The following is a 24115-nucleotide window of genomic DNA, read 5'->3' as shown; positions in this document are numbered from 1 at the left end:
TGTCCTTAAAGCCCCATTTGATTTAGTTCCATCAACAATGCACCATTTTCCAGTTGAACTGGTTTCCTACATAATTCAGTTTTCTTTTAGTTACTGCCCTAATTATTTTGCTGCTGTCAGATTTTAGTAATTTAAAGTCTTGATATCTCTTTGAAGATTATAATATTTTAATTATAATGATGCAACCCTGATTTCCATTGCTTAATATATTTCACCTCCCCCCCATGAACCATGGACCTTGCCGTTGGTGCGGAGGCTTGCGTGCCTCAGCGATACAGATGGCCGTACCGTAGGTGCAACCACAACGGAGGGGTATCTGTTGAGAGGCCAGACAAACATGTGGTTCCTGAAGAGGGGCAGCAGCCTTTTCAGTAGTTGTAGGGGCAACAGTCTGGATGATTGATTGATCTGGCCTTGTAACATTAACCAAAACGGCCTTGCTGTGCTGGTACTGCGAACGGCTGAAAGCAAGGGGAAACTACAGCCGTAATTTTTCCCGAGGACATGCAGCTTTACTGTATGATTAAATGATGATGGCGTCCTCTTGGGTAAAACGTTCCGGAGGTAAAATAGTCCCCCATTCAGATCTCCGGGCGGGGACTACTCAAGAGGACGTCGTTATCAGGAGAAAGAGAACTGGCGTTCTACGGATCGGAGCGTGGAATGTCAGATCCCTTAATCGGGCAGGTAGGTTAGAAAATTTAAAATGGAAATGGCTAGGTTAAAGTTAGATATAGTGGGAATTAGTGAAGTTCGGTGGCAGGAGGAACAAGACTTTTGGTCAGGTGATTACAGGGTTAGAAATACAAAATCAAATAGGGGTAATGCAGGAGTAGGTTTAATAATGAATAAAAAAATAGGAGTGCAGGTTAGCTACTACAAACAGCATAGTGAACGCATTATTGTGGCCAAGATAGACACAAAGCCCATGCCTACCACAGTAGTACAAGTTTATATGCCAACTAGCTCTGCAGATGACGAAGAAATTGAAGAAATGTATGATGAAATAAAAGAAATTATTCAGATTATGAAGGGAGACAAAAATTTAATAGTCATGGGTGACTGGAATTCGTCAGTAGGAAAAGGGAGAGAAGGAAACATAGTAGGTGAATATGGATTGGATCTAAGAAATGAAAGAGGAAGCCGCCTGGTAGAATTTTTCGCAGAGCATAACTTAATCATAGCTAATACTTGGTTCAAGAATCATAAAAGAAGGTTGTATACCTGGAAGAATCCTGGAGATACTAAAAGGTATCAGATAGATAATATAATGGTAAGACAGAGATTTAGGAACCAGGTTTTAAATTGTAAGACATTTCCAGGGGCAGATGTGGATTCTGACCACAATCTATTGGTTATGAACTCCAGATTGAAACTGAAGACACTGCAAAAAGGTGGGAATTTAAGGAGATGGGACCTGGATAAACTGAAAGAACCAGAGGTTGTACAGAGTTTCAGGGAGAGCATAAGGGAACAATTGACAGGAATGGGGGAAAGAAATACAGTAGAAGAAGAATGGGTAGCTCTGAGGGATGAAGAAGTGAAGGCAGCAGAGGATCAAGTAGGTAAAAAGACGAGGGCTAATAGAAATCCTTGGGTAACAGAAGAAATATTGAATTTAATTGATGAAAGGAGAAAATATAAAAATGCAGTAAATGAAGCAGGCAAAAAGGAATACAAACGTCTCAAAAATGATATCGACAGGAAGTGCAAAATGGCTAAGCAGGGATGGCTAGAGGACAAATGTAAGGATGTAGAGGCTTGTCTCACTAGGGGTAAGATAGATATTGCCTACAGGAAAATTAATGAGGCCTTTGGAGAGAAGAGAACCACTTGTATGAATATCAAGAGCTCAGATGGCAAACCAGTTCTAAGCAAAGAAGGGAAGGCAGAAAGGTGGAAGGAGTATATAGAGGGTTTATACCAGGACAATGTACTTGAAGACAATATAATGGAAATGGAAGAGGATGTAGATGAAGATGAAATGGGAGATAAGATACTGCGTGAAGAGTTTGACAGAGCACTGAAAGACCTGAGTCGAAACAAGGCCCCGGGAGTAGACAACATTCCATTAGAACTACTGATGGTCTTGGGAGAGCCAGTCATGCCAAAACTCTACCATCCGGTGAGCAAGATGTATGAGACCGGCGAAATACCCACAGACTTCAAGAAGAATATAATAATTCCAATCCCAAAGAAAGCAGGTGTTGACAGATGTGAAAATTACCGAACTATCAGTTTAATAAGTCACAGCTGCAAAATACTAACGCGAATTCTTTATAGACGAATTTAAAAAACTGGTAGAAGCGGACCTCGGGGAAGATCAGTTTGGATTCCGTAGAAATGTTGGAACACGTGAGGCAATACTAACCTTACGACTTATCTTAGAAGAAAGATTAAGGAAAGGCAAACCTACGTTTCTAGAATTTGTAGACTTAGAGAAAGCTTTTGACAACATTAACTGGAATACTCTCTTTCAAATTCTGAAGTTGACAGGGGTAAAATACAGGGAGCAAAAGGCTATTTACAATTTGTACAGAAACCAGATGGCAGTTATAAGAGTCGAGGGGCATGAAAGGGAAGCAGTGGTTGGGAAAGGAGTGAGACAGGGTTGTAGTCTCTCGCCGATGTTATTCAATCTGTATATTGAGCAAGCAGTAAAGGAAACAAAAGAAAAATTCAGAGTAGGTATTAAAATTAATGGAGAAGAAGTAAAAACTTTGAGGTTCGCCGATGACATTGTAATTCTGTCAGAGACAGCAAAGGACTTGGAAGAGCAGTTGAACGGAATGGACAGTGTCTTGAAAGGAGGATATAAGATGAACATCAACAAAAGCAAAACGAGGATAATGGAATGTAGTCCAATTAAATCGGGTGATGCTGAGGGGATTAGATTAGGAAATGAGACACTTAAAGTAGTAAAGGAGTTTTGCTATTTAGGGAGTAAAATAACTGATGATGGCCGAAGTAGAGAGGATATAAAATGTAGACTGGCAATGGCAAGGAAATCGTTTCTGAAGAAGAGAAATTTGTTAACATCGAGTATAGATTTAAGTGTCAGGAAGTTTTTTCTGAAAGTATTTGTATGGAGTGTAGCCATGTATGGAAGTGAAACATGGACGATAACCAGTTTGGACAAGAAGAGAATAGAAGCTTTTGAAATGTGGTGCTACAGAAGAATGCTGAAGATAATGTGGGTAGATCACGTAACTAATGAGGAGGTATTGAGTAGGATTGGGGAGAAGAGAAGTTTGTGGCACAACTTGACTAGAAGAAGGGATCGGTTGGTAGGAAATGTTTTGAGGCATCAAGGGATCACAAATTTAGCATTTTAGGGCAGCGTGGAAGGTAAAAATCGTAGAGGGAGACCAAGAGATGAATACACTAAGCAGATTCAGAAGGATGTAGGTTGCAGTAGGTACTGGGAGATGAAGAAGCTTGCACAGGATAGAGTAGCTTGGAGAGCTGCATCAAACCAGTCTCAGGACTGAAGACCACAACAACAACAACAATATATTTCACTTAATTAAGCAATATAACTATTGTTTCTTGTAGAAACATTTTGTAGTAATTTATAAAACACTGTATAATTTCCTTTAAGATTTGTTTATTAGTATCATAAGATATTGCAAAATGCTAGGTATATAGTAAATGAAGTATAAAAGTGCAAAACACTCAAAAATTTTCTCTATGATTTGTACAGTCATGACATAAGATAAGGGAAAATCCTAGGTATAATGTAAACAATGGCACATGTAAAGACATTTCACTAAATAGTGATGGTTATTAACATATTCCACAGAATGCCCATTGCAATAAGTAAATAAACAAATACACTATTTTTTCATTAAAATAAAACCTTGTCTTACATGAGTGGCTGAAGCAGTGGTGTGATTCACAGGACATAATGGACTTGTATGTGGAGCATATCTACAAAAGGCTGGCTGTAATGTCTGCATTTTAGAGCGGCGGCATGTTGTGGGAGGTGCAGCTGTAACTGAAGAAATCATTCCTGGTTTCAAGTTTTCACGTGCATCCTATGTTCTCAGTCTTTTGAGACCACAAATATACAAGGATCTTCAGCTTGAGGTTTGTATTCAAATACTCACATATTGTTTGTAGTAATAGAGACTATACTGATATTTGTGCAGACATCCCTGTGCAACATTTGAAAAAGTGGGAGGGGTGCAGAAGTTGCTATTTTCTTTTATATCCAATATTACATCAATGAACATAGTAAAGCAATTTGGAGATTCTGAAATGCCATAATGCTCATTTTTTTTTAAATTTATTTGTTGGCATACTCCAGTTCTATCAAGGGCTTTTCTTACTTCATCAAAGACAGGGTCAACTGTGAAAAAAACCAACATTGCTGCAACCACTGTGCAGCATTGTACATGAGCATGACATCCAGCAAGCTATCTGTCCGTACGAGTGTCCACCACTAAGCTGCGGCCAAGGGGCAGTCAGACCACCCACTTGTGAAGCATGCCATGCAACACAGTATTCTTGAGTTTGCTTCACAGCTCATGACAACTGGAGTCTTCCTACTATCACACTGTCCCCTCATCGTGCCTGCGCTATAGGATCTTTCCCCACACCTACCCTGCTATCCTGTCCCCTCCCCATATCATGCCTTTTCTGCACCCCTACTACCCACCACAGCTATCACTTCTCACTGCACAACACCTAGAGATGACGGTGGCCAGGTGTGTGTGAGTTGTGCTCGGTTTAATACAAACATAAAATTGCATAATTAAACAATGTAATGATAAATGCAGTTTTGGCTAGATAAGGCCAATAAATCCTGCCATCACCTGCCCTAGCATGCTGACATCAATCGAAATTTTGAAGATACCTTGGACTGTATATTTTACTGTAACACTCTGCTAAACACACATCAGTGAACATCAAAATTATACATATACACTGTGCAGCACAATTAAAGGATCCTTTTTTTCAAGATTCTGTAATTTTCTCCCGTTGCAGTGCAGAAGTTAGTAATTTGACTCAATTGTGTGTACACCCTTCCTCTGTAGTGGTGCAAAAATGTGGCACCCTATAATTTCACCCTCATTCTCAGCAATGCTTCAAACAGCACAGTATCTAAACAGGAAAAAAAAGGCCAGAGCTCAGAAGTTCATGTCAGGTTTAAGGTGGATTAGTGATGTCACATTGGCACCAAATATCACCACAGTTCTGCTCAAGGCCACTGCAGATGTGTCACATGAAGCGAAGGTTGTCACACCCCCTCTTACCACATTTCACACCTTCTCACAATGCCTGTGTGGTGGAGGTCAGAACCATGATGCCCAGTTTTTAAATCTCACAGTTTTCTTGTGGGTGGCCAAGGAAAACATTTCAGACATGCCATCACTCAGAATCAATGTGAAAAGACCTCAGGGGGTGGCATAAAGAATGCCAGTGAAACAACCCATTACCTTGGGGGTGTTGATTCCTACACATTTTGCGGTTGAAAACAACAATCACAGTTTGATAGGCAATAAGATGATGTTCTTGACAGTCTTTGACATTGCTGATAACCCACAGGGTGATTCACCTCATCTCTTAGGACATTGTGGAGCTGCAATCCCGTTGAACATGATCCGACCCTTTTGAAGTGTAGCACAACCACAGATTTTGCTCTGGTATACAGGATGGAACCATCAGGGATCTTCTGAAACAATTTGGTGAAATTTGAATGTGACCTGAAGCAACAAGGATGCTTCTGCTGTCATATGCCCTCTTGTGGTGTGAGCACGGGAGTGGTGGGGGGAGGGGGGGGGGGCTGGTGTAGCAGGCGTACAACATTGAGACATAATGAATAAAACAACGAAGTTCCCGTTATCTGGCTAGCAGCTTTTCATGTGATGGCCCCTACTTTCTGAGAAAATCAATGTTGAAGTTTTATATGTTAGACTTGTTTCAGCAAAGTGAGCATAGCATTGCATAGCATCTAAAGTTCTCGACTGCCACACTGGCAGCACAGGTTTAAATCCTACCTTTGTATGGTTTTTCCTTCGAATTCATCATATAGAATATCATTAAGTAGTAGGTGTCATGCAAAATTATTAAAAAATAGTCAATTTTGCCATACATGTCAGTAATTACAGCAAACTTTCTTCAAATGTGTGTTCTGTTTGTTACTGGATAGATTACACAATTATTATTACTCACAACCACTTGTTGTTCTAGAACAGAATTGTGGATCATATTTGCTGTAGTAACTGAAACACAAGTTAGTAGAGCACCACACGTTTACTGAAAGCTACTGCTTTGCAGGCACATGGATTTCTCAGAAAAGATAGTGGAAAATACACTTTGTTTTAACTCAAAATGGATACTATTTTTTTGACTAGCTTTGGTGTGACCCATGCATATTTTATCATCCCTGGGAAAGTTGATGTGCTAAATTGATGCAAAATTAAAGAATCTATTTTTATGGAATCTTCACTCAAAGTGATAAAGTTAGAAAAAAAGTACTTAGACAGTATTTGCACCCATACTGCCAGCATGGTATCCACAAACCTTAGCTGTTGTACTACACTTGCTTTGTCAAAAATTTGGTAATGTTATAAGTGTAGGATGTACACATCAAACTTCAGTGTTCATTTTCTCGGAAACCATGGGCTGTCACATGAAAATCTGCTAGCTGGGTATTCTGGACAGGACCTTCTATAACATACCTAAGATTCATCAAAATCCATGACTAACAGGCCTGATAATCCCACTGTAAAACTCCCAGTTCAGCAGCACCCTCTGTGTCACCCACACACTTTTGTTGGGCTCTTTAAAAGTTTCCTATGGAAAAACAACCATTCACCAATTCCTAGGTTCTGGCATTTTAGATTTTAGATTTTACATGCAGGTAGCAAGTGCTAGTTCAGTGATGTAGTGCAACTCTGCTGAAGTGTGTCAAAACAGTTGCCTGTTGCACCTGCAGCCAAGAATCAGTGAATGGCTGTATCTCTACAGTGACATTTTTAAAGTGCCTGACAAAGCTGCGTGGATGACACTGAGGGTGTTGCTCAATTGGGTGTCTTAGAGGGATTTTTTGCCATTTTATCCATGTACATTTCAATGTTGGAAGCCTACATGAAACACCCTTTGCTGCTTCAGACTAGGGTGTTCGTAAAATATCGATATATCACTATTTTTTCCAAAAAATATTGATATATATTGGAGATATTTTTTCACTGATACATCAATATCAAAATTGTAGTATTGAATGCCAATATTTTTATTATATATTGTATTTTTTCTCAATTTTTGATAAATATTTGAAGTTGTTCTTTTAAAATTGTAGTAGAACATAATTTTAGTTTCGCTGTGTGAAGGAGTCTCACTACTTTTTGAGCTTTCATCACATCCAGTATTTCTCTTTGACTGTGTGAAGCAAATATAGATGGTACAAAGAAGAAGTCTGATGGCCCTGGGGGGTGGTGGTGTGAATGGAATAACAATATAGCCGATATGAAGAAATAGCACATCAGTTGCATTAAAAAACAATTTTTAATGCAACTAGTGTGGTACTTCTTCACATTGGCTTTCTTCAAAAACAGGTGTTGGAACTGATGAACAAAAATCTAAATGACAAGACTGGTCTTTGCAGCGGACAGAAACATGTGAGAGGAAATGCTGATGTAATCGGCACTCGGCACTACCAACAAAAACTGTAACTTTTATCTCCACCATGTAATTTTGACACTACAGCTGTTAGGTCTCTGGCATTTGAAGAAGTGAAAAAACAGGGAAGTTGACATGAAGTGTTCCAGACAAATCTGATATGTGATGAAACCGAACAATGAACCATCAGACATCTTTTATTGTGCCACTTACCTTTATTTACCATTGTTAGCAAAGTGGTTGTCACCAGGCGTGAACGTGCATCCTTTTCCTTTCTATACTCGCTCTAAGGGGGATAAGCAGGCTGCCAGCTTGTTGATGTACAGAATATTTAATAATAAATCAGTACTTAAATATATAGCTCTAAATCTGGCAGTATATTTACAATTTTTTCCCCTGGTATGTTAATTTTTTTGCTGTCAATACATTGATAATTTTTTTTATATATCAAGGGCCAATAATGATATTTTTTTAAACACTGATTTATTATATTCCCAATATCTTTAAAAATATTGACAGTCCTACTTCAGGCCACATTCAGATTTCATTGAACATTTTGAAAAGTTCCTCATGGTTCCACCCTGTATACCATATCAGAAACCATGGTTGCTCTACACTCAAAAGGGTCAGATAACTTTCATTGGGAGAGTGGTTGAAGCATTCACTATTTATAAGCTGCTTTCTGCAGCAAAATGTACCTAGGCATAATTCAGCAGTTTTTAATAATACATATTATCCAGAAATTTCTGATGCTCTGTGACAATAAGTATATCAGGGTCCAGATTTCTAATTAGAACTTCAAAGCTATGTAGTTTCTTCCTAACTCATCTGCTTTTCAATGAAAGATAGATATAGTTCTCTCTCGTGAGCAATGGCCTTTATGAGGTACACATGATTTACGCAGATTGGGACCGTCTCATTCAAAATGGTTCATGTGTGTTGGTGCCCTAAAACAAACCATTGTTGTCCATTAAAGAAATCACTTCTATGACATGACTTTGCCTGCATTCTTGTCCTTGAGTGAATGACATTTGTGATAGTATATTGCCTGTTTAGTGTCTTGTACAGTCTATATATAACACAGAGAGACAGAATTTAATTAGCATGTGATCCACTGTAGGAAGATTATGAGTACACAATGAATGCATATAATTGATAACTGGTTTAGTAACAAACAATTTTTATGTTTAGAATCATGGGCTGAAAGTGTATGAGCGCAATCCAAACTTGTACACACCACTGAGACCAGATTTCTGGAAATCAAACAGTCCTCGATCTCTCACACTTGGTCAAGATGACAGCTATAATAAAGAACAAATTGCTAAATTTTCACATCTTGATGCAGAGGTAAGTTGGTTATTGCCTTCACTTATGTGCACATCACTACACAAGTGTTATTTCCTTGTTGTTATTTACATACTGGAATAACTAGCAAATAAACTCACAGCTCAAAATATCACAAAGTAATGTAACCCTATATAGATATGAATAATTAATTGTATGCACCACACATCACAGAATGACAGTTGTGATAGGGGAGGTACAAGTGTGCTCCCCTCCCCTCCCCTCCCATCACACATATAGACATACACACACTGACTGTATTTTTAAACATTTTGAAACATATTTTCCTTAGTCTAACAGAGTAAGATGATGCAGTTGTTAAGACACTCATTTCAGAAGATCTGTGTTAGTTTCAAATTCCCATTTACACATCCAGATGTAGCTTTTTCATGGTTTCTCTAAACTACTTATGGCAAAGTTTGCAACCATTCCTCTGAACAAGACGTAACAAGTTTCCTTCCTCATCTGTCCTCAGTCTGAGCTCGTGCTCCACATTCAAAAAATTCATTGTTGACAGAACCTCACATTCCATCCTTCTTTATTTTGATGTGGATGAGGAAAAGAGATAGCAAGAAGACCTGAAAATGTATTAACAGAGAATGAAATACAGTCCAGAACTATTGGCCAAAAAGACATCATCAAATAGATCACCCAACAACATCTTGTTATTAAACTATTTCTTCTGATACTATTGTTACTATGATTAATAATTCTTCTCATTTTAGTGCATTTCTTTCCTTCAAAATTACCTTTCTCTCATACTTCTAGTGAAACAAATACTGAATTTTTCAGAAGCACCAGTTGCAGATCTTTGACCAAAATTGTCTAAAACTTTGCTGCTAGATGTATTGATGAAAAACTAATAACCATCACTATTGGGTTAGGAAACACAAAAGTTGATGGTATTAGCTGTTTACATCCCACCAGCGAGACATTTTTGTAGAATTGAATGGAGAATTGTTGTGGAAAATTAAACATTGATTTTTTGTCAGATAGAAGTGGTTTCTAATGTTAGTAGGTTTGTACACTGAACAAGCTGTGAAAGAAACTAAGGGGAAATTTAGCAGTGCAATTAAAGTTCAAGGAGAAGAAATGAAAACTTTGATATTTTTGTATGACATTGTAATTCTGTCAGTGATGGCAAAGGACTTTGAAGAGCAATGGATGTAATGTATGGTGTCCTGAAACGAGATTACTAGATGAATATCAATAAATAAAACAACACTAATGATTTATTTATTTATTTTGTCATCCATTGTCCAGTTTACATTTAATCAATATCATCAGTGGTTGATACACTGTTTCTTATAAAACATATAACTAATGGACTGTAGATTAATTAAATCAAGCAGTGCTAAGGAAATTAGGTTACAAAATGAGACAATAAAAGTAGTAGATGAGTTTTGTCATTCAGGCAGTAAAATAACTGATGATGGCCAAAGTGGCGAGAATATAAAATGTGGATTGACAATAGCAAGAAAATAATTTCTGAAAAAGAGTGATTTGTTAATATCTAATACAAATTTAAGTGATAGAAAGTCTTTTTTGAAGGTCTTTGTCTGGAGTGTAGAATTGTATGGAAGTGAAATGTGGACAAAAACCCACTATTTAAGACAAGAAGAGAACAGAACCTTTTGAGATGTGGTGCTACAGATAACATGGAAGGTTAGATGGGTAGATCAAATAACTAGTGAGGATGTACCAATTCAAATTTGGAAAAAAGTTATGACACGGCTTGACTAAAAGAAATGAATCAGTTGATAGATCATAGACTAAGGCACTGTGAAATAGTCCATTTGGTAATGGAGTGAAGTGTGTGGGGTGAGGGCTAAAATTGGAGGGGGAGACTTAGACATGAATACAGCAAGCAGGCTGAAATGGTGTGGGTTGCAATAGTTTTGCAGAGATGAAGAGATTTGCACTGAGTAGAGTAGTGTAGGAAGCTGCATCAAACCAGTCTTTGAATTGAAAACCACAAAAACAGCACTAATCAAGGACCACTTCTCTTATCAGCTACCTTGTGTGTCACCTGGTTATTCTCTCTGGTTTTGTCTTGGATTTGCCTCTCTGCTGCTCTTGATCTTGTTGCCATCGTTGTGGCAACTGCTTTCATAGCACCTCATTATTGTATGGTTGTTTGTCCTTGTCTGGGTTCTGTTGTCTTGTAGTCTGTGTGTTGTGTTTCATTCTCCATCCTGGGTGGCTCCACCTATTTCTGCATTCATTGACGTGCACACTGGTATCCAGCTACCATGTATACAGCACCGCTATAGTTGTTGGTGTGTAGTTTTGGGTTATTTGCCACAACAGTGAATTTCCCAGTGTTGGGTTATTTGTCACAGTAAATTTCCCAGTGATAACTGAATGACATACTGCAACAGCCGCTGACACTTTGTCTATAGACTCGACTATCTCCAATTATTTAGATGTAAAAGTGACAGTAAATGTTTTGTTTGATCATAATGGCCAATTTTTAACAATTAAATATGTTGAACATCTAGATTCAGATCATAGAAGGAAACCAGGGTACATCCAGTGAGGGTCACACCATCACAGGGAGAAAAAAAAACAGTTTGAAGAAAGCTAGAAAATGTAACGGATATTGACTAGTAGCAGGCTACCCTAAGCTATTTGTCACAAAATCTCAAACTTAATTTGCAGTTCAGCACTGTTCTTGCAGCTGAAAATACTAGATGGTTCTGATTGTAAGTTTTAAAAGTTTCTATTACTGTTTTACCTTCACTTTATGATATTTTTCCATGTGTCATCAGCCAGTGTCAAAAACCACTAAAAATGTGGATATAGAATGTACTAACATGTATCTGGACGTTACATGACAGATAAATAATTTGTACAAGTCTCATGCAAATTATACTTGTTAAAGATGCAAGTTATAGGTAGTAGGCAATTATTGAAAAATGTTAACATTAGTATTTTGGTGGAAAATTAATATAGTGTTTACAGTAATTTTGAGTTTTATTTTTTAATAATATGTGCTTCATTTCCTCCCTCCATCACCCTTCAACAAAATAGAGTTGTTTGACTGTACCTCAGATTATGGGTACATTCTTGAAAGGAATGTACTGCATCATACAATCATAAACAGTGACTCAATCATAGTGACTGGACAAAAATTATGAGAAGACTGCTGGGAAAAGATTTATGAATTAGACTGTGCCCACAGAAAATTTAACTCTTTGTTAAACATATTCCTACAGCATATGAATTCTGTTTTCAGTTGAAACACATGTGGATAAAACTAAATGAAAGTAGGGACTAGGATGGATAACTCTTGTGATTAAAGTACTTTGTGCTAGGAAGAGAGAGCTGAATTTGATTCAGAAGAATATATGTAGTCTAGGGTTGAAATTTGATTATGACTAGTATTGTAAAATCCTTCAGTTTTTATTTTAAAAAATGAAACACATGTGCTATGTACAAGAGATAAAACAATCCAAGAATAAATCATAAACAGTTTTCATTATTATTAACAAAAGACAGACAAAAATAGTAATACAAATGAAGCAGAATTTCTTGAAAATTTTTGGGGCTAAGATGATGAAAGATTTCAGTCACAGCCCCCCAAGTTCAATGACTACTTCTCAGGGAAATATTGCATCTAGTAGTAAACAACCAAATACAGATACATTATATTTACTTTTGGCAATCACTACTTACACCAGCAATATACATTAGTTTCAAAAAATGAACCCTCTAAGAAGATTACAAAATTCATCGAGTCACTCAAATGCAGTATTTCTGCTGGGTATACCAGTGTTTCCAGCATAATATTGCAATGTTGTGCGGACTGCCGTTAAGCTCTCTTTGTACTCAGATGAATTTCCTGAGAGCCTGAAATATTATGTAGCCATCTATAAAACTGGATTGAAGAAAAAAAGTCTAATTAGTTTTTGAGGGAGCGGCCTATGACTGAATACTGACTCATTATTCTGAGCAGTACTACTCAACTGCCTCCCAGATTGGCTTTTGTAAAGTATTCTTCACAAAGAATGCTATACAAGGTGTCACAAATGAAGTCCTGGCAGAGATAAATAAGAGAAATTAATCTGTTGGTATTTTCTGTGACCTTCTCCAAACCTTAAATTGTGTGCCACCTCTTCTGCATGCCAGCAATGAATACCCACTGTGCTTTAGAAATAATAGAAACACATACCTCTGTATATGTATTAGAAATTAATAGAAAATGTTCCAGAAGATAAAAAAGTAGCAAAATCAAATGATGGAAACTCCAAGTAGGAATATCAACAATGTAGTAAAAGATAGATTGCTACTTCCTGTAAAGATGACACATTAAGTTGCAGACAGGTGCAGTTAAAGATACTTACACATAAGCTTCCGGCCACAGCTTTCATCAGAAATTGAGAAATATGCACCATGCACTCACACAAGCAAGCACACCTCACATACACGTAACTGCCAACTCTGGTCACTTGGGCCAAAAAGCCCAAGCTGTTGGGCATTCTTGCCTGAGCTGCTCCAGTTGGCAATTATGTGTGTGTGTGTGTGTGTGTGTGTGTGTGTGTGTGTGTGTGTGTGTGAGGTGTGCTTGCTTGTCTGAATGAATGGTGTGTGTGTTTCTCAATTCTGTCAAAGACTGAGGGTGGAAGCTTGTGTGTGAGTGTCTCTTAATATTTGCTTGTCTGAAACTTAACATATAATCTTTATGATAAGTAGCAATCTGTCTTTTCCTACATTACTAAAAAGTAACAAAAGATCGGAAGTTGCTTGGGAAATTTTTCCCACATAGTTTGTGATTTCTCTTGCAGTACATTCCTGAGGATCTTTCCTCATTGAAGGAACTAAAAGACATGAAGTTTGAATGAATAAAAATAATTTTTGAACTTCATCATCGTCCACTAAAATGAAGCTACTTGAATGGTCTAAATTTAAAATAAATGAGGCTATTGTAATGTTATTATTGTTAAAGTGATTGTCAATGTTTCAGATTTATGCAGAGTATGAGCAGCATTTAATGAAGATTGTTAAGATTGTGGAGCCATTCTTGGACACATCTCCAACAGATATTGGGAAAATATTTAGTGAAAACACGTATATAAAAAAAATTCTGCATGTCCTGTCAACGCCAGAGTTAAAAATTGCTGGTAACTTAATACATGCTTTCAAAAATGAGTAGTTTATATTTCTTTAGACTGCAGTTGAAAATCATTCTGGGTGTTCTGTAATCTCAGCCTAGCCCCCTAATGCTTTCATTGAATATAGAAATGTGTGCACTTCAGATGGATGCTAACGCAATTTTCTGTACTGTTACATGTTTCTGTACATCACTCAGCAATCACCTGCAGGTGGATGGCTCTCTCCCTTCATTTTCTTATACCTCATAGAGTTATGATAGTATGTTATTAAAACATAAATTTTCTTCTGTATCTAGCCTTGGTGCAAACTTGAAAAAGGAACACGTTATGAAGTTCCTAATTATAATTATCTGTTCCTTTATCTCTGGTAGTAGAATATTGTCATTAGAATCACAGATAACTGAATAACTTCTTTTATACAGGATGAACATTACTAAAACTGAAAAACTGCAGGAATGGGTTCCTGAATGGAAGTGTAGCAAAAAAGATCCTGTGAACATGACTGCAGAAATGGACGGTGTGCGTGCAACAACAAATTGTCCTTTAACACAGTACAGAGCTGAATCGCATCCACATCACAACAAATGTTCAAAGTGGCCTCCATGGGATAAAGTGCATATGTTCACACATCACAACATGGATTTTTGCACTTTGGCTAATGCCATATTGACAGTCCACTTGCCTAGAGCTTGTCCTATGGTTCGTCCCAATACCCTGTAGACCCCAGTCCTCCAATCTGGTGTGCACACTGTCCGATGCCTTCCTGTATGTTCATCTGTCTGAAAGGACTCATGATCACACAAGTGCACAAAAAGGGCCTGAAATGTTGTGTGATGTGGTTGGCATCTGTGAGTGTACTGGTTTTGGCATAGCTATTTTGCCTTTCGACCATTTCCATCTGCTTGGCCATACATGAACATCATCTTTGCTTGTTTGTGACATGAGTATCAGACCATTCTGCTCCTTACACTGTGTCAATCACACAGCCTGCAACACACAAGGAACTCACAGAATGTGGGCAGAGGAACTTTCATTTGTCAGCGCCATCTATCATGGCATTAATGCATTTCTGGACACATGTCCGTTGAACCTTTTTTCCTCAATTTCCAGTAAGGAAACCATCCCTGCAGTTTGTCGATTTTACTAATGTTCATCCTTTATATGTCTCATCTTCTTCAACACTCCATATAATATCATGGGAGCATTTCCCTTCTAGAGCTAAATATTAATGTTCTGAACAAAAATAATTATATTTACGCCTGTATTTCATTGGATGTTTGAAACTCATGGCATCTGCATGTTAGTCATTTGAGTGTACCCATTAATCATGGAGATTCCAGACAGCTACAAACAAAGTACAAGTTATTAGTGACAAAAAGGCAGCTTTGTCACACAGGGTAAAAGACAAAATGCATTTGAACTTTTTTTTTAAAATGAGAAAGACATTTTCTCTTACCACTTCAGGGACCTGCCTCTGTACAAATTCACCCAAGATAAAACAAGATTATAAATATGCCATTATTGATAAAGTTGATTTGGTGGATGTGAAGATGTTTCCCAAGAGCTAAATATTACAGAAGTTACGAGGGGTGTTTGAAAAGCCCGTGTAAAGTCCGAGAGATGGCACAACTGGCGTGTATTGAGGTTATGTTTAGTTAGTAGCATCTTTGGAAAGAACGCAACTAAGTTTCAGCCATATTTGTCTATTTCTTGTGTTTGGCATTCGTGTGAATCAAGGAAGTCGAGTGATTGTGAAAAAAGGACGAAAAAGAATTTCGTATGGTGATTAAACATTACTTTATGAAAGGCAAAACACCTCAGGAGACTAAATAGAAGCTTGATAAGTATTATGGTGACTCTGCACCTTCAATTGTAACAGTTTATAAGTGGTATCAAAATTTTCAGAGTGGCCATATGGGTACAAAAGATGCTGTATGTTCTGGACACCCTGTGGAGGTTATGACTCCAGAAATCATTGATAAAACCCATGATATGGTGATGAATGACAGAAGAGTTGAGGTGCGTGAGATTGCTAGTGCTGTGGGCATCTTGAATCAATGGGTACATAATATTTTGCATAAACATTTGGACATGAGAAAGCTATCCACAAGATGGGTTCTGCGATTGCTCACACTTGACCAAAACTGGAATCATGTGAAGTGTTGCAAGGATGGTTTGCAGCTGTTCAGGAAGAATCCGCAGGACTTTAAGTGTTGTTTCGTCACTGTGGATGAAACATGGATACATTACTATACTCCTGAGACCAAAGAAAAATCTAAACAATGGATTACCAAGGGAGAATCTGCACCAAAAAAGGTGAAGACCATTCCTTCGGCCAGAAACGTTATGGCGACTGTCTTTTGGGATTTTCAAGGGATTATCCTCATTGACTATGTGGAAAAGGGTAAAACTAGTACAGGTGCATATTATTCATTGTTATTGGACTGTTTGAAGACCGAGCTGCAAGAAAAATGCCGGCTATTGGACCACAAAAAAGTCCTTTTCCATCACGACAATGCACCAGCACACACCTACGCAGTTGTGGTCGCAAAATTAATGGAAATAGGATTCCAACTTGTTTCACATTCCCCCTGTTCTCCAGACTTGTCTCCCTCGGACTGCTATTTTTTCCCCAATTTGAGGAAATGGCTGGTGGGACAAAGATTTTATTCAAATGAAGAAGTGATGCAGCAACTAATAGCTATTTTGCAGACTTGGACAATTTCTATTATGCGGAAGGGATCAACAAATTATACAGCGCTGGATGAAGTGTATAAGTCTAAAAGGAGACTGTGTCAAAAAATAAAAAAGGTTTACCCCAAACACATAAGTAGTTTTTATTTTTGTACGGACTTTTCAAACGCCCCTCGTACATAAACCTTCCTGCATCTCAAAGGAGTCATAAGTATACACTGAAGGGCTTTTGTTAGGGGTGGGGAACCATGGGCAGTGATATATGACTTTGATATCTACCACTTAAGCATGGTTTGTTGAAGTATCCAAAATATATCTTTCTGTATTATTAACATGATTGTGGATATCACCTTTTTGAGTTAATGATTCTAATTATACCTTTTTATGATTAAAGGCATCTCATCCAGTGAGTTAGGAAATAAGGCTAGATAATATTAACAAATTTCTTTATGTGCCAGCAATGTTAAGCTGATGTTAAATATGAAAAATCTGAAATGTGGAATAAAGAAAAAAGGAATTTTTGGGAGGGGGATTCATATTGAATAACAACAAATATAACTATCAAAAAATTCTATTTATCAACACTTATCATTGTGGAGAACACTTTAAAAAAATCTTTATTCAACTTTGATGCCATCTATAAAGCTGTTGGTTTGAAAACATTCACATCTGATCATGTTAATGACAGGCTGTTGCTTTTTTGAGGTCAGCTGTCATAATTAAAAGTGAATAAGATGTGTTTTAGAAGCTGCATACCTTATTACACAGTCATGCCAACAGGATTGCCAAATTCTCAACTCTTTTAATTGCGTGAGTTGCTGCATTGCACCCCACAGAGATTGAGAAAGTGCCAACTTTTGGAAAGGACATATTTTTTTACCTTGAAATTTCCTTTTTTCCTTTTTCTAATGCATAAAATGACATTTTTTGTTCTTAGCGTTGCATTTGGACCCACAGATGAAACATAGATAAGCATACCTACAGTACAACATGACCATTTTTCAGTGTTCCCCTGGGATATAAACTTTAGCAGGTCTTGCTTGTCCTTGGACGAAAAGTAAACTACCATTGTCAGCAAGATATGCAACAGGGGGTGGGGGGCAGGCGGCGTGGTCCCTGTGGGATTTGGGATGGATGTCAGCCAGATATATTACAACCATGTATGTGTGTATTGTTGATGAGACACGAAAGGAGTATCCTGGCAGTTGGTGCCAGACTTTGAGTTTTAGACCAGTCTTTCTCTGCAACTCCATAAGGCCCAGAAAAACTGGGGATAATTTCTGCAATGTTCTCTAAAGGTTCGTCTTTATTTGTAAGAATGAATTTTGCTCCTCAGTTGGAGTAGTGTGAAGACTCAAATATATTTACAAACAGAATGTCATCAGCATGTTATGCCCTTAGAGCCTGCCATCTGTGTGTAACAGACAGCATCTTTTAGTTACATGGTATTCATATTTACAGTTAGTTCTTAACTATGGAACTGTTTTCTGGGGAATAAATGAACAAAATCTGACACAGTTTTCATATTTATAACAGAAGGTTAGGCGACTGTGTGTGGGTGGCAGTTCCCTGCTGAAGATGAAGGCACATGTGCAGTAGAAGAAGATCCTGGTGAGGTTACAGCAACTTATTTATTAATTCTTTATTAATTTATTCATCTTGGACAAACATTCAGGTGCATCCTCACCTCTGGCAGAGTTTGGTGTTCTCACACAATATTCCAGCACTGTAGCAGCCGGGAAGATAGTAGCAATGAGAGGTTAACAAACACTGCACAGGAGGCAGAGCACTGGGCTAGCATCATTGGTATGCTGGACTGAGTCAACAATGATGGCCCAGAACCAATTGTGGCTCTCTGCAGTGCAAATTATTGGTTGTGTCAACAGGTATTGTGGTATGCCACAATGTTGATCAGAGCCTAACTCAGAACCATTGGGTGGAGAGCAGTGGCAGTGGGACTCCAGCATTGGTGGGCTGTCTCATAGAAGTGCCTGTAGAGTGCTGTCTGCCAGGGCATGGGCAGTCATGCAGAGGGTGGATTGCAGCCAGCAGTGTCCTGGTTATAGCAAAGAGTCCAAAACCATGCTGGACACAAACTGAGTGCAGCTATGTTGCCCAGCTGGCCGAACAATGATGGACCAGTTCACTCGGGGTTAAATGCTCCACCTCCTTGCTGACTTAGTGGTAATGGCTGTGTATGTATGTTATACCAAATCATGGCAAACAGAGGCAGTGACTGGTTGTCCTAATTGGCCATGGGTTGGACTTTAGTCCTTCCTGGAGAGTGGCTCAGTGATGGTACGCATGTTCTAACATAGTGGCAGTCACTTCCGTTAATCACACAGTTTAGTGACCAGCACTGGCTGTCTCTAACTGTGGCCTGACTACCTCTGTGATATTTGTTTCCAAGTACTGTGATAATTTATCCCATTACTAGTTACAGAAAAGAGGCTGTAAAAATAATAACAAAAAATAAAAACCAGATTAAAGATCTGTTCAAAACACTGGGGAATTTAACTACCCCTTTGAGTATGTTCAATCAGATACATTTTTATGTCTAATGTGTGAATAAAATAATCATAAAATACAAGCTGATGACAATTTAAACTTCATCTGAAAAAACATTAGTCACAAGGCTGCACTAGTCTTAAGAATTATCAGGATTTGTACTTAGTTGCCCCATGTTCTTCATCTCATCAATTAAAAGAAATGTAAGTTTCATTTCATATCTCATCAATGCAACACTCTTTAGAAATTAAATAGCCACCATGAAGTGAAATATTTCCATACAATAAACATAAGCAACTCATTGACAATAGTTTCTTGTGATGAGTCACTATGTTCCAATTCTGCTTCCCCTTCTCTCTCCATCCCTTCCCACATCATTACTCACTATGAGCTGGCCACTTGCTCACTGCTGAGGCATGATCATGAGCCAGCTCACATGAGCAGATCGGAAAAATGGCATGCAGTGTACTTCCAGCTGTCTGGCCTAACGTGGCAGAAAGTCAAGCAGGCTAACAAAAATAGGCAGGTAGGCTGAAGTTCTGTAAGTTCTCTCTTCTGACCCCAGCTATACCATTCAAAACATCCTTTTTTGTACTAAAATCCAATTTCATTAACATTTTCTAACTTATTACGTAATATGAGCTAGTTAGAAATGTTTATTATATGCATGCTGCACCCTTCAAAAATTATTTCAAGAAACATGAAATGATCTTCATTATAAAGTATTTGTATGATTGCACACATGTGAAAAGCCACATTTAACAAAAAAGATGAAACTTATACGTTTGAGGTTTTAAAAAGTTTTTGATAGATGGCTGTTTCCCTCCTTTAGCCCTCTTCCCTGCTGCATTATCTCTCCAATTACACAAACAGAAAATATCAGCTGGCATTGTTTCTTCCTGCTCACTAATATACTGCAGTGCCACCTCAATCATCCTGAACCCTTCCAAATGTGGGATGAAATTTCTCCTGTCATCTAAGTTTGCCTCCTCCTTTAGTGTTACTTCCCTCCGTCACCATTTCCTTGATATCATTGTCAGTTAGTTCATCAATTTCATCATTTGCCACCAATTCTGTGATGTCCTGTACATCAACATCCTCACAGCCCTGTAAATTTTTGAGTAATGAAACTATATCATCATTTTCATCTTTGACTTCAGTTTCACACATAGATTCAAAGTTAAAATGTCAGCTGTGATTGTGTAAAAGAATTTTCCAAGACTTTGCAAGTGATTTGTTTGGAGTCTCTTCTCATGCATCAGTGAACCATCTTATGACATCTAGCAAGTAAATCCTCTTCAGAATCGTTACACAATCTTTATTAGTATCAACTGCTGGTATCAATAAACAGAGCAGATGGCAGCAATACTTCTTCTTTAGCATTTTGAGGATTCCCTGGTCCATCAGCTGACAAAGAGCAGTCATAATTGGTGGTAAAAATAATGTTTTGTTTATCTTGATGTGTGAGTTCACTATCAGCACAATGCAAAGTTGCATTATCAAGGAGCAGCAGAGCTCTACTCAGCAAATTGTTGTGTTTCAAATATTGCTCTACAGCTTGCATAAATTCACTTTGGAACCAGATTTTAAAGATTTCTGAATTTATTCATACTTTCTTTTGGTGGCAGTAATATAGGGTTACTGAGTCCTGATTTTTCAGGTATTTGAAAACTGTAGGTTCCCTATTAATGTAAACCTAAGCCTTGGTTGCCAGTTGCATTACTGTAAGCCAAAAATTGTGCAACTACTTGCCAGAAAATCTCTCCTCATCAATTAACTTTGAAAGACAATCTCTAAACAATGGCACAGCCTCTTCATCAGTGGATAAGGCATCTCCACTAATGGTAATCTGGGTATTACCAAATGGTTTTTTCCACTTATCCAGCCATCCATCACTGGAAGTAAATTCTGAATCTTCTCCTTCTCTTTGCAGATGAAATTGCAATGCTTTTTCCTCCAATCCCAGTGATAGGTAAATCTTTTCCTCTTATATGTTTACCACAAAAGTAAAGCTTGCTTAACTTCTTTGTGCTTACTTTTATTCCACTTCCATTAGCTTGGGAGGCACACCACTTTTCTATTTCTGCTTGATTTTTCTTCCATACTCCTACAGTATTTTCTCCTCTCCTAACTCCAATAGTGTGGCTGCTCCCCCAGAATCTAGTCAGATTACAGCACAGTTCCTGATGCATAGTCCCTACAAGTTTTTTTAATCACCCATTTTGGATTCTTTGAAAACACAGAAGATGGCACAAAACAAAAATTTAATAATGCAATGCAAACACTTCGAATGTCTGATAATGCAACTGAATAAACAAAGAACACAGGTTGCCAACAGAGCTTCTGTCTACACGTGTTCACTGTCATTTGTGAACTTGGGAAGAGAGCTTCTAAGTATCATTTGTTGAAGAGTGGTTCTGATAATTTGTTCAATATTAACAATACCATATGTACCTTATAATTGTGGCACCTGATGTGCTAGAAGCACAGAAGACACATAAAACATGTTGAAAGGCCACACAGCATTATAGCCAGTACCCACATGCTACAGCTTTGGAAAAGTACAGTATGTACAAGAAATGAACCCTGATTTTATGATGGAGAAATATTAGTCTGCTACTAATTAAGTATGCTGGATAGTATAGAAGCTGGATAGTCACAGGCTAGGTAGTCGAGAGCTTACTGTATGTAAGAAAATATTCGACTTAGTTATTTCAGACTGGCCTTCATAAGTTCTTCCACTTTAAAGAAGTAATATTTTTCTTTGTCTCTGATTCCTCTCCTATTTGACTTTACACTTCTAGGAACCTTGTTGCCTAGAATGTACTTTAGACTGCCATGTCCTCTACATAGCCATTGTTTAATTATGGAAACAGCACTGGAACAACAGATTTGTTGATAATTAATGTCTTCTTTTTTCTAAAATTATGTAAATTTTCATGAATAAAATACATTGTGTTGTGAAAATGAATAAAAGGTATTTCCAGGATACTGAGCTTCAGAAACAGATGTTTATTGGTGATAGAGAGAAGCACTTATCTCATTACCTTAATTATTCTCTTCTGCACAATAAATAGCTCTCTGTGGAGGATGCCCCATAATAGAATGCAGTATGTGAATATCACATGTACAGGTGCAAAGTGTGTATAATTTAGTATTTCTATGTCACAGACTTTACGGAGGGTATTAAATGCATAGCACGAACTGCTCATTCTATTTCCTAAGTATTTTATGTATGTCTCACCACACAGTGTAATCTATCCACACTTTAAGAAATTTAATGGTTACCTCTTGGTCTATAAATACAGTCCCTGGCCAATTTATAAAATATACTACAGTTTTTAAGCAAATTTTGTTTTATGTCTAACAAAATTTTTTTAAATACATAAATTGTGATAAAAGAATTATGTGTAGTCTGCTTCATAACTAGGGTGACAAAACAAATAAATAAAACATAGTATTTGTTGAAAATATTTTATTTCAATAATTACAACAAAAATTAAAATATTGTGTGAAAGTGAAAACATTAGTTTTAATATCTTGTTAAGCCACCTTTTGCAGCTATGTGGGCCATAATAGAATGTGGCATGCTGTTGATGCAGGACTGTACTGTGTTCTACATTTGTGAATGATGATACCACACATGGATGATCTTCTCTAACAACTGTGTTTTTGTTGTGATGACATCCTTTGCCAACTACCTCTTCATTATTTCCCATACATTTTCTGTGGGGTTCATGTCAGGACTATTACCTGGCCAGTCTAACAGAGGAATATTTTGTTCCTTGAGAAAGGATTTAACTGACCTGGCTGTGTGACAGGGAGCTCCACCCTGCATAAAAATAAATGGTTCCCCATTTGGGAACCATTCTCTGAGCTGTGATATTAACCATTTTTGCAGGATTTCCTTGTACTATCCTTGTCTCATTATGCCTTTACCCATGTAAAGAGATTCTGTACCTGTGCCACAGGTGACAGACCAAATCATTACCTTAGTTGCATGTTTTACAGTCTGAATAATGCAGCTGGGATGAAATTTTTCTCCTGTTCAACAGCGCACATACGAGATTTGTTAGTTAAGATTTCAAACATGCTTTCATCACTGAAGCATACCTGTAAAAATCAAGAAACATAATTAATATATTATGAATAAATGTACATAGGTTATATCATATCATAAATAATAATTTTAAAGTTAAATTACCAATCTTCAGAAGTCACCATCCTTATCACACCACTGTTTAGCCCACTTCATACACTTTGTCTTCGTCATGGCTAGCCCACTTCATATGCTTTGCTTTCATTGTGGCTAGCCCACTTCATATGCTTTGCTTTCACTGTGGCTGTTAACTTTGGTTTTCTAGCAAGTTGACAGGCCTTGAAATCAATAGCCTTCAACTTTCTGTGAACAATGCATTCAGATGCATTCACATTAGCCACTTCCAGTTGAGATTTTATCTGTTTCATTGTTGAAAATCTGTTTTCTGGGCAAATTCTTTTGAGAAATCTTTCTGACCTTGGGGTGAAAAATTGTTTTCTTCCACATTCATACTTCTTTCTGGGGCTCAGCTCTTCACCTGAGTCAATTTTCTTCTTTATACACCTTGTGCTAGCTTCTGACATTTCAACCTTCGTGAAATCTCCTGACTGGAATAAATTTTTGTATTAACGAGGGCTTTGACCTCATCTTTTTTACGTGGTGAAATGTCCTCTCTTTTACCCATTTTTAAAGGTCACAATTAGTAATATCTAGCTGTTAAACAATCAATTGTGATGTCAATATTACGAAATTTATAATCAAAGCTAACAAAGTATTACACCAGTTATAT

General features: G+C 37.6%; 1 protein-coding gene across 1 annotated transcript in view; it reads left to right on the top strand.

Moving 5' to 3' along the window:
• The window catches only part of LOC124607235 (pyridine nucleotide-disulfide oxidoreductase domain-containing protein 2-like), a 177333-nt gene that overhangs the window by 15600 nt on the left and 137618 nt on the right, over positions 1-24115 (top strand). The window contains exons 2-4 of the mRNA XM_047139508.1: positions 3902-4089; positions 8818-8973; positions 13937-14093. Of these exons, the coding sequence (XP_046995464.1) occupies positions 3902-4089; positions 8818-8973; positions 13937-14093 (501 nt within the window). The remainder of the gene's footprint in view (positions 1-3901; positions 4090-8817; positions 8974-13936; positions 14094-24115) is intronic.

The sequence above is a fragment of the Schistocerca americana genome, chromosome 3 (genome assembly GCF_021461395.2).
Source record: "Schistocerca americana isolate TAMUIC-IGC-003095 chromosome 3, iqSchAmer2.1, whole genome shotgun sequence".
Lineage (NCBI taxonomy): Eukaryota > Metazoa > Arthropoda > Insecta > Orthoptera > Acrididae > Schistocerca > Schistocerca americana.
Note: the sequence above shows the minus strand (reverse complement) of the source record. Positions and strands in the feature narration are given on the sequence as shown.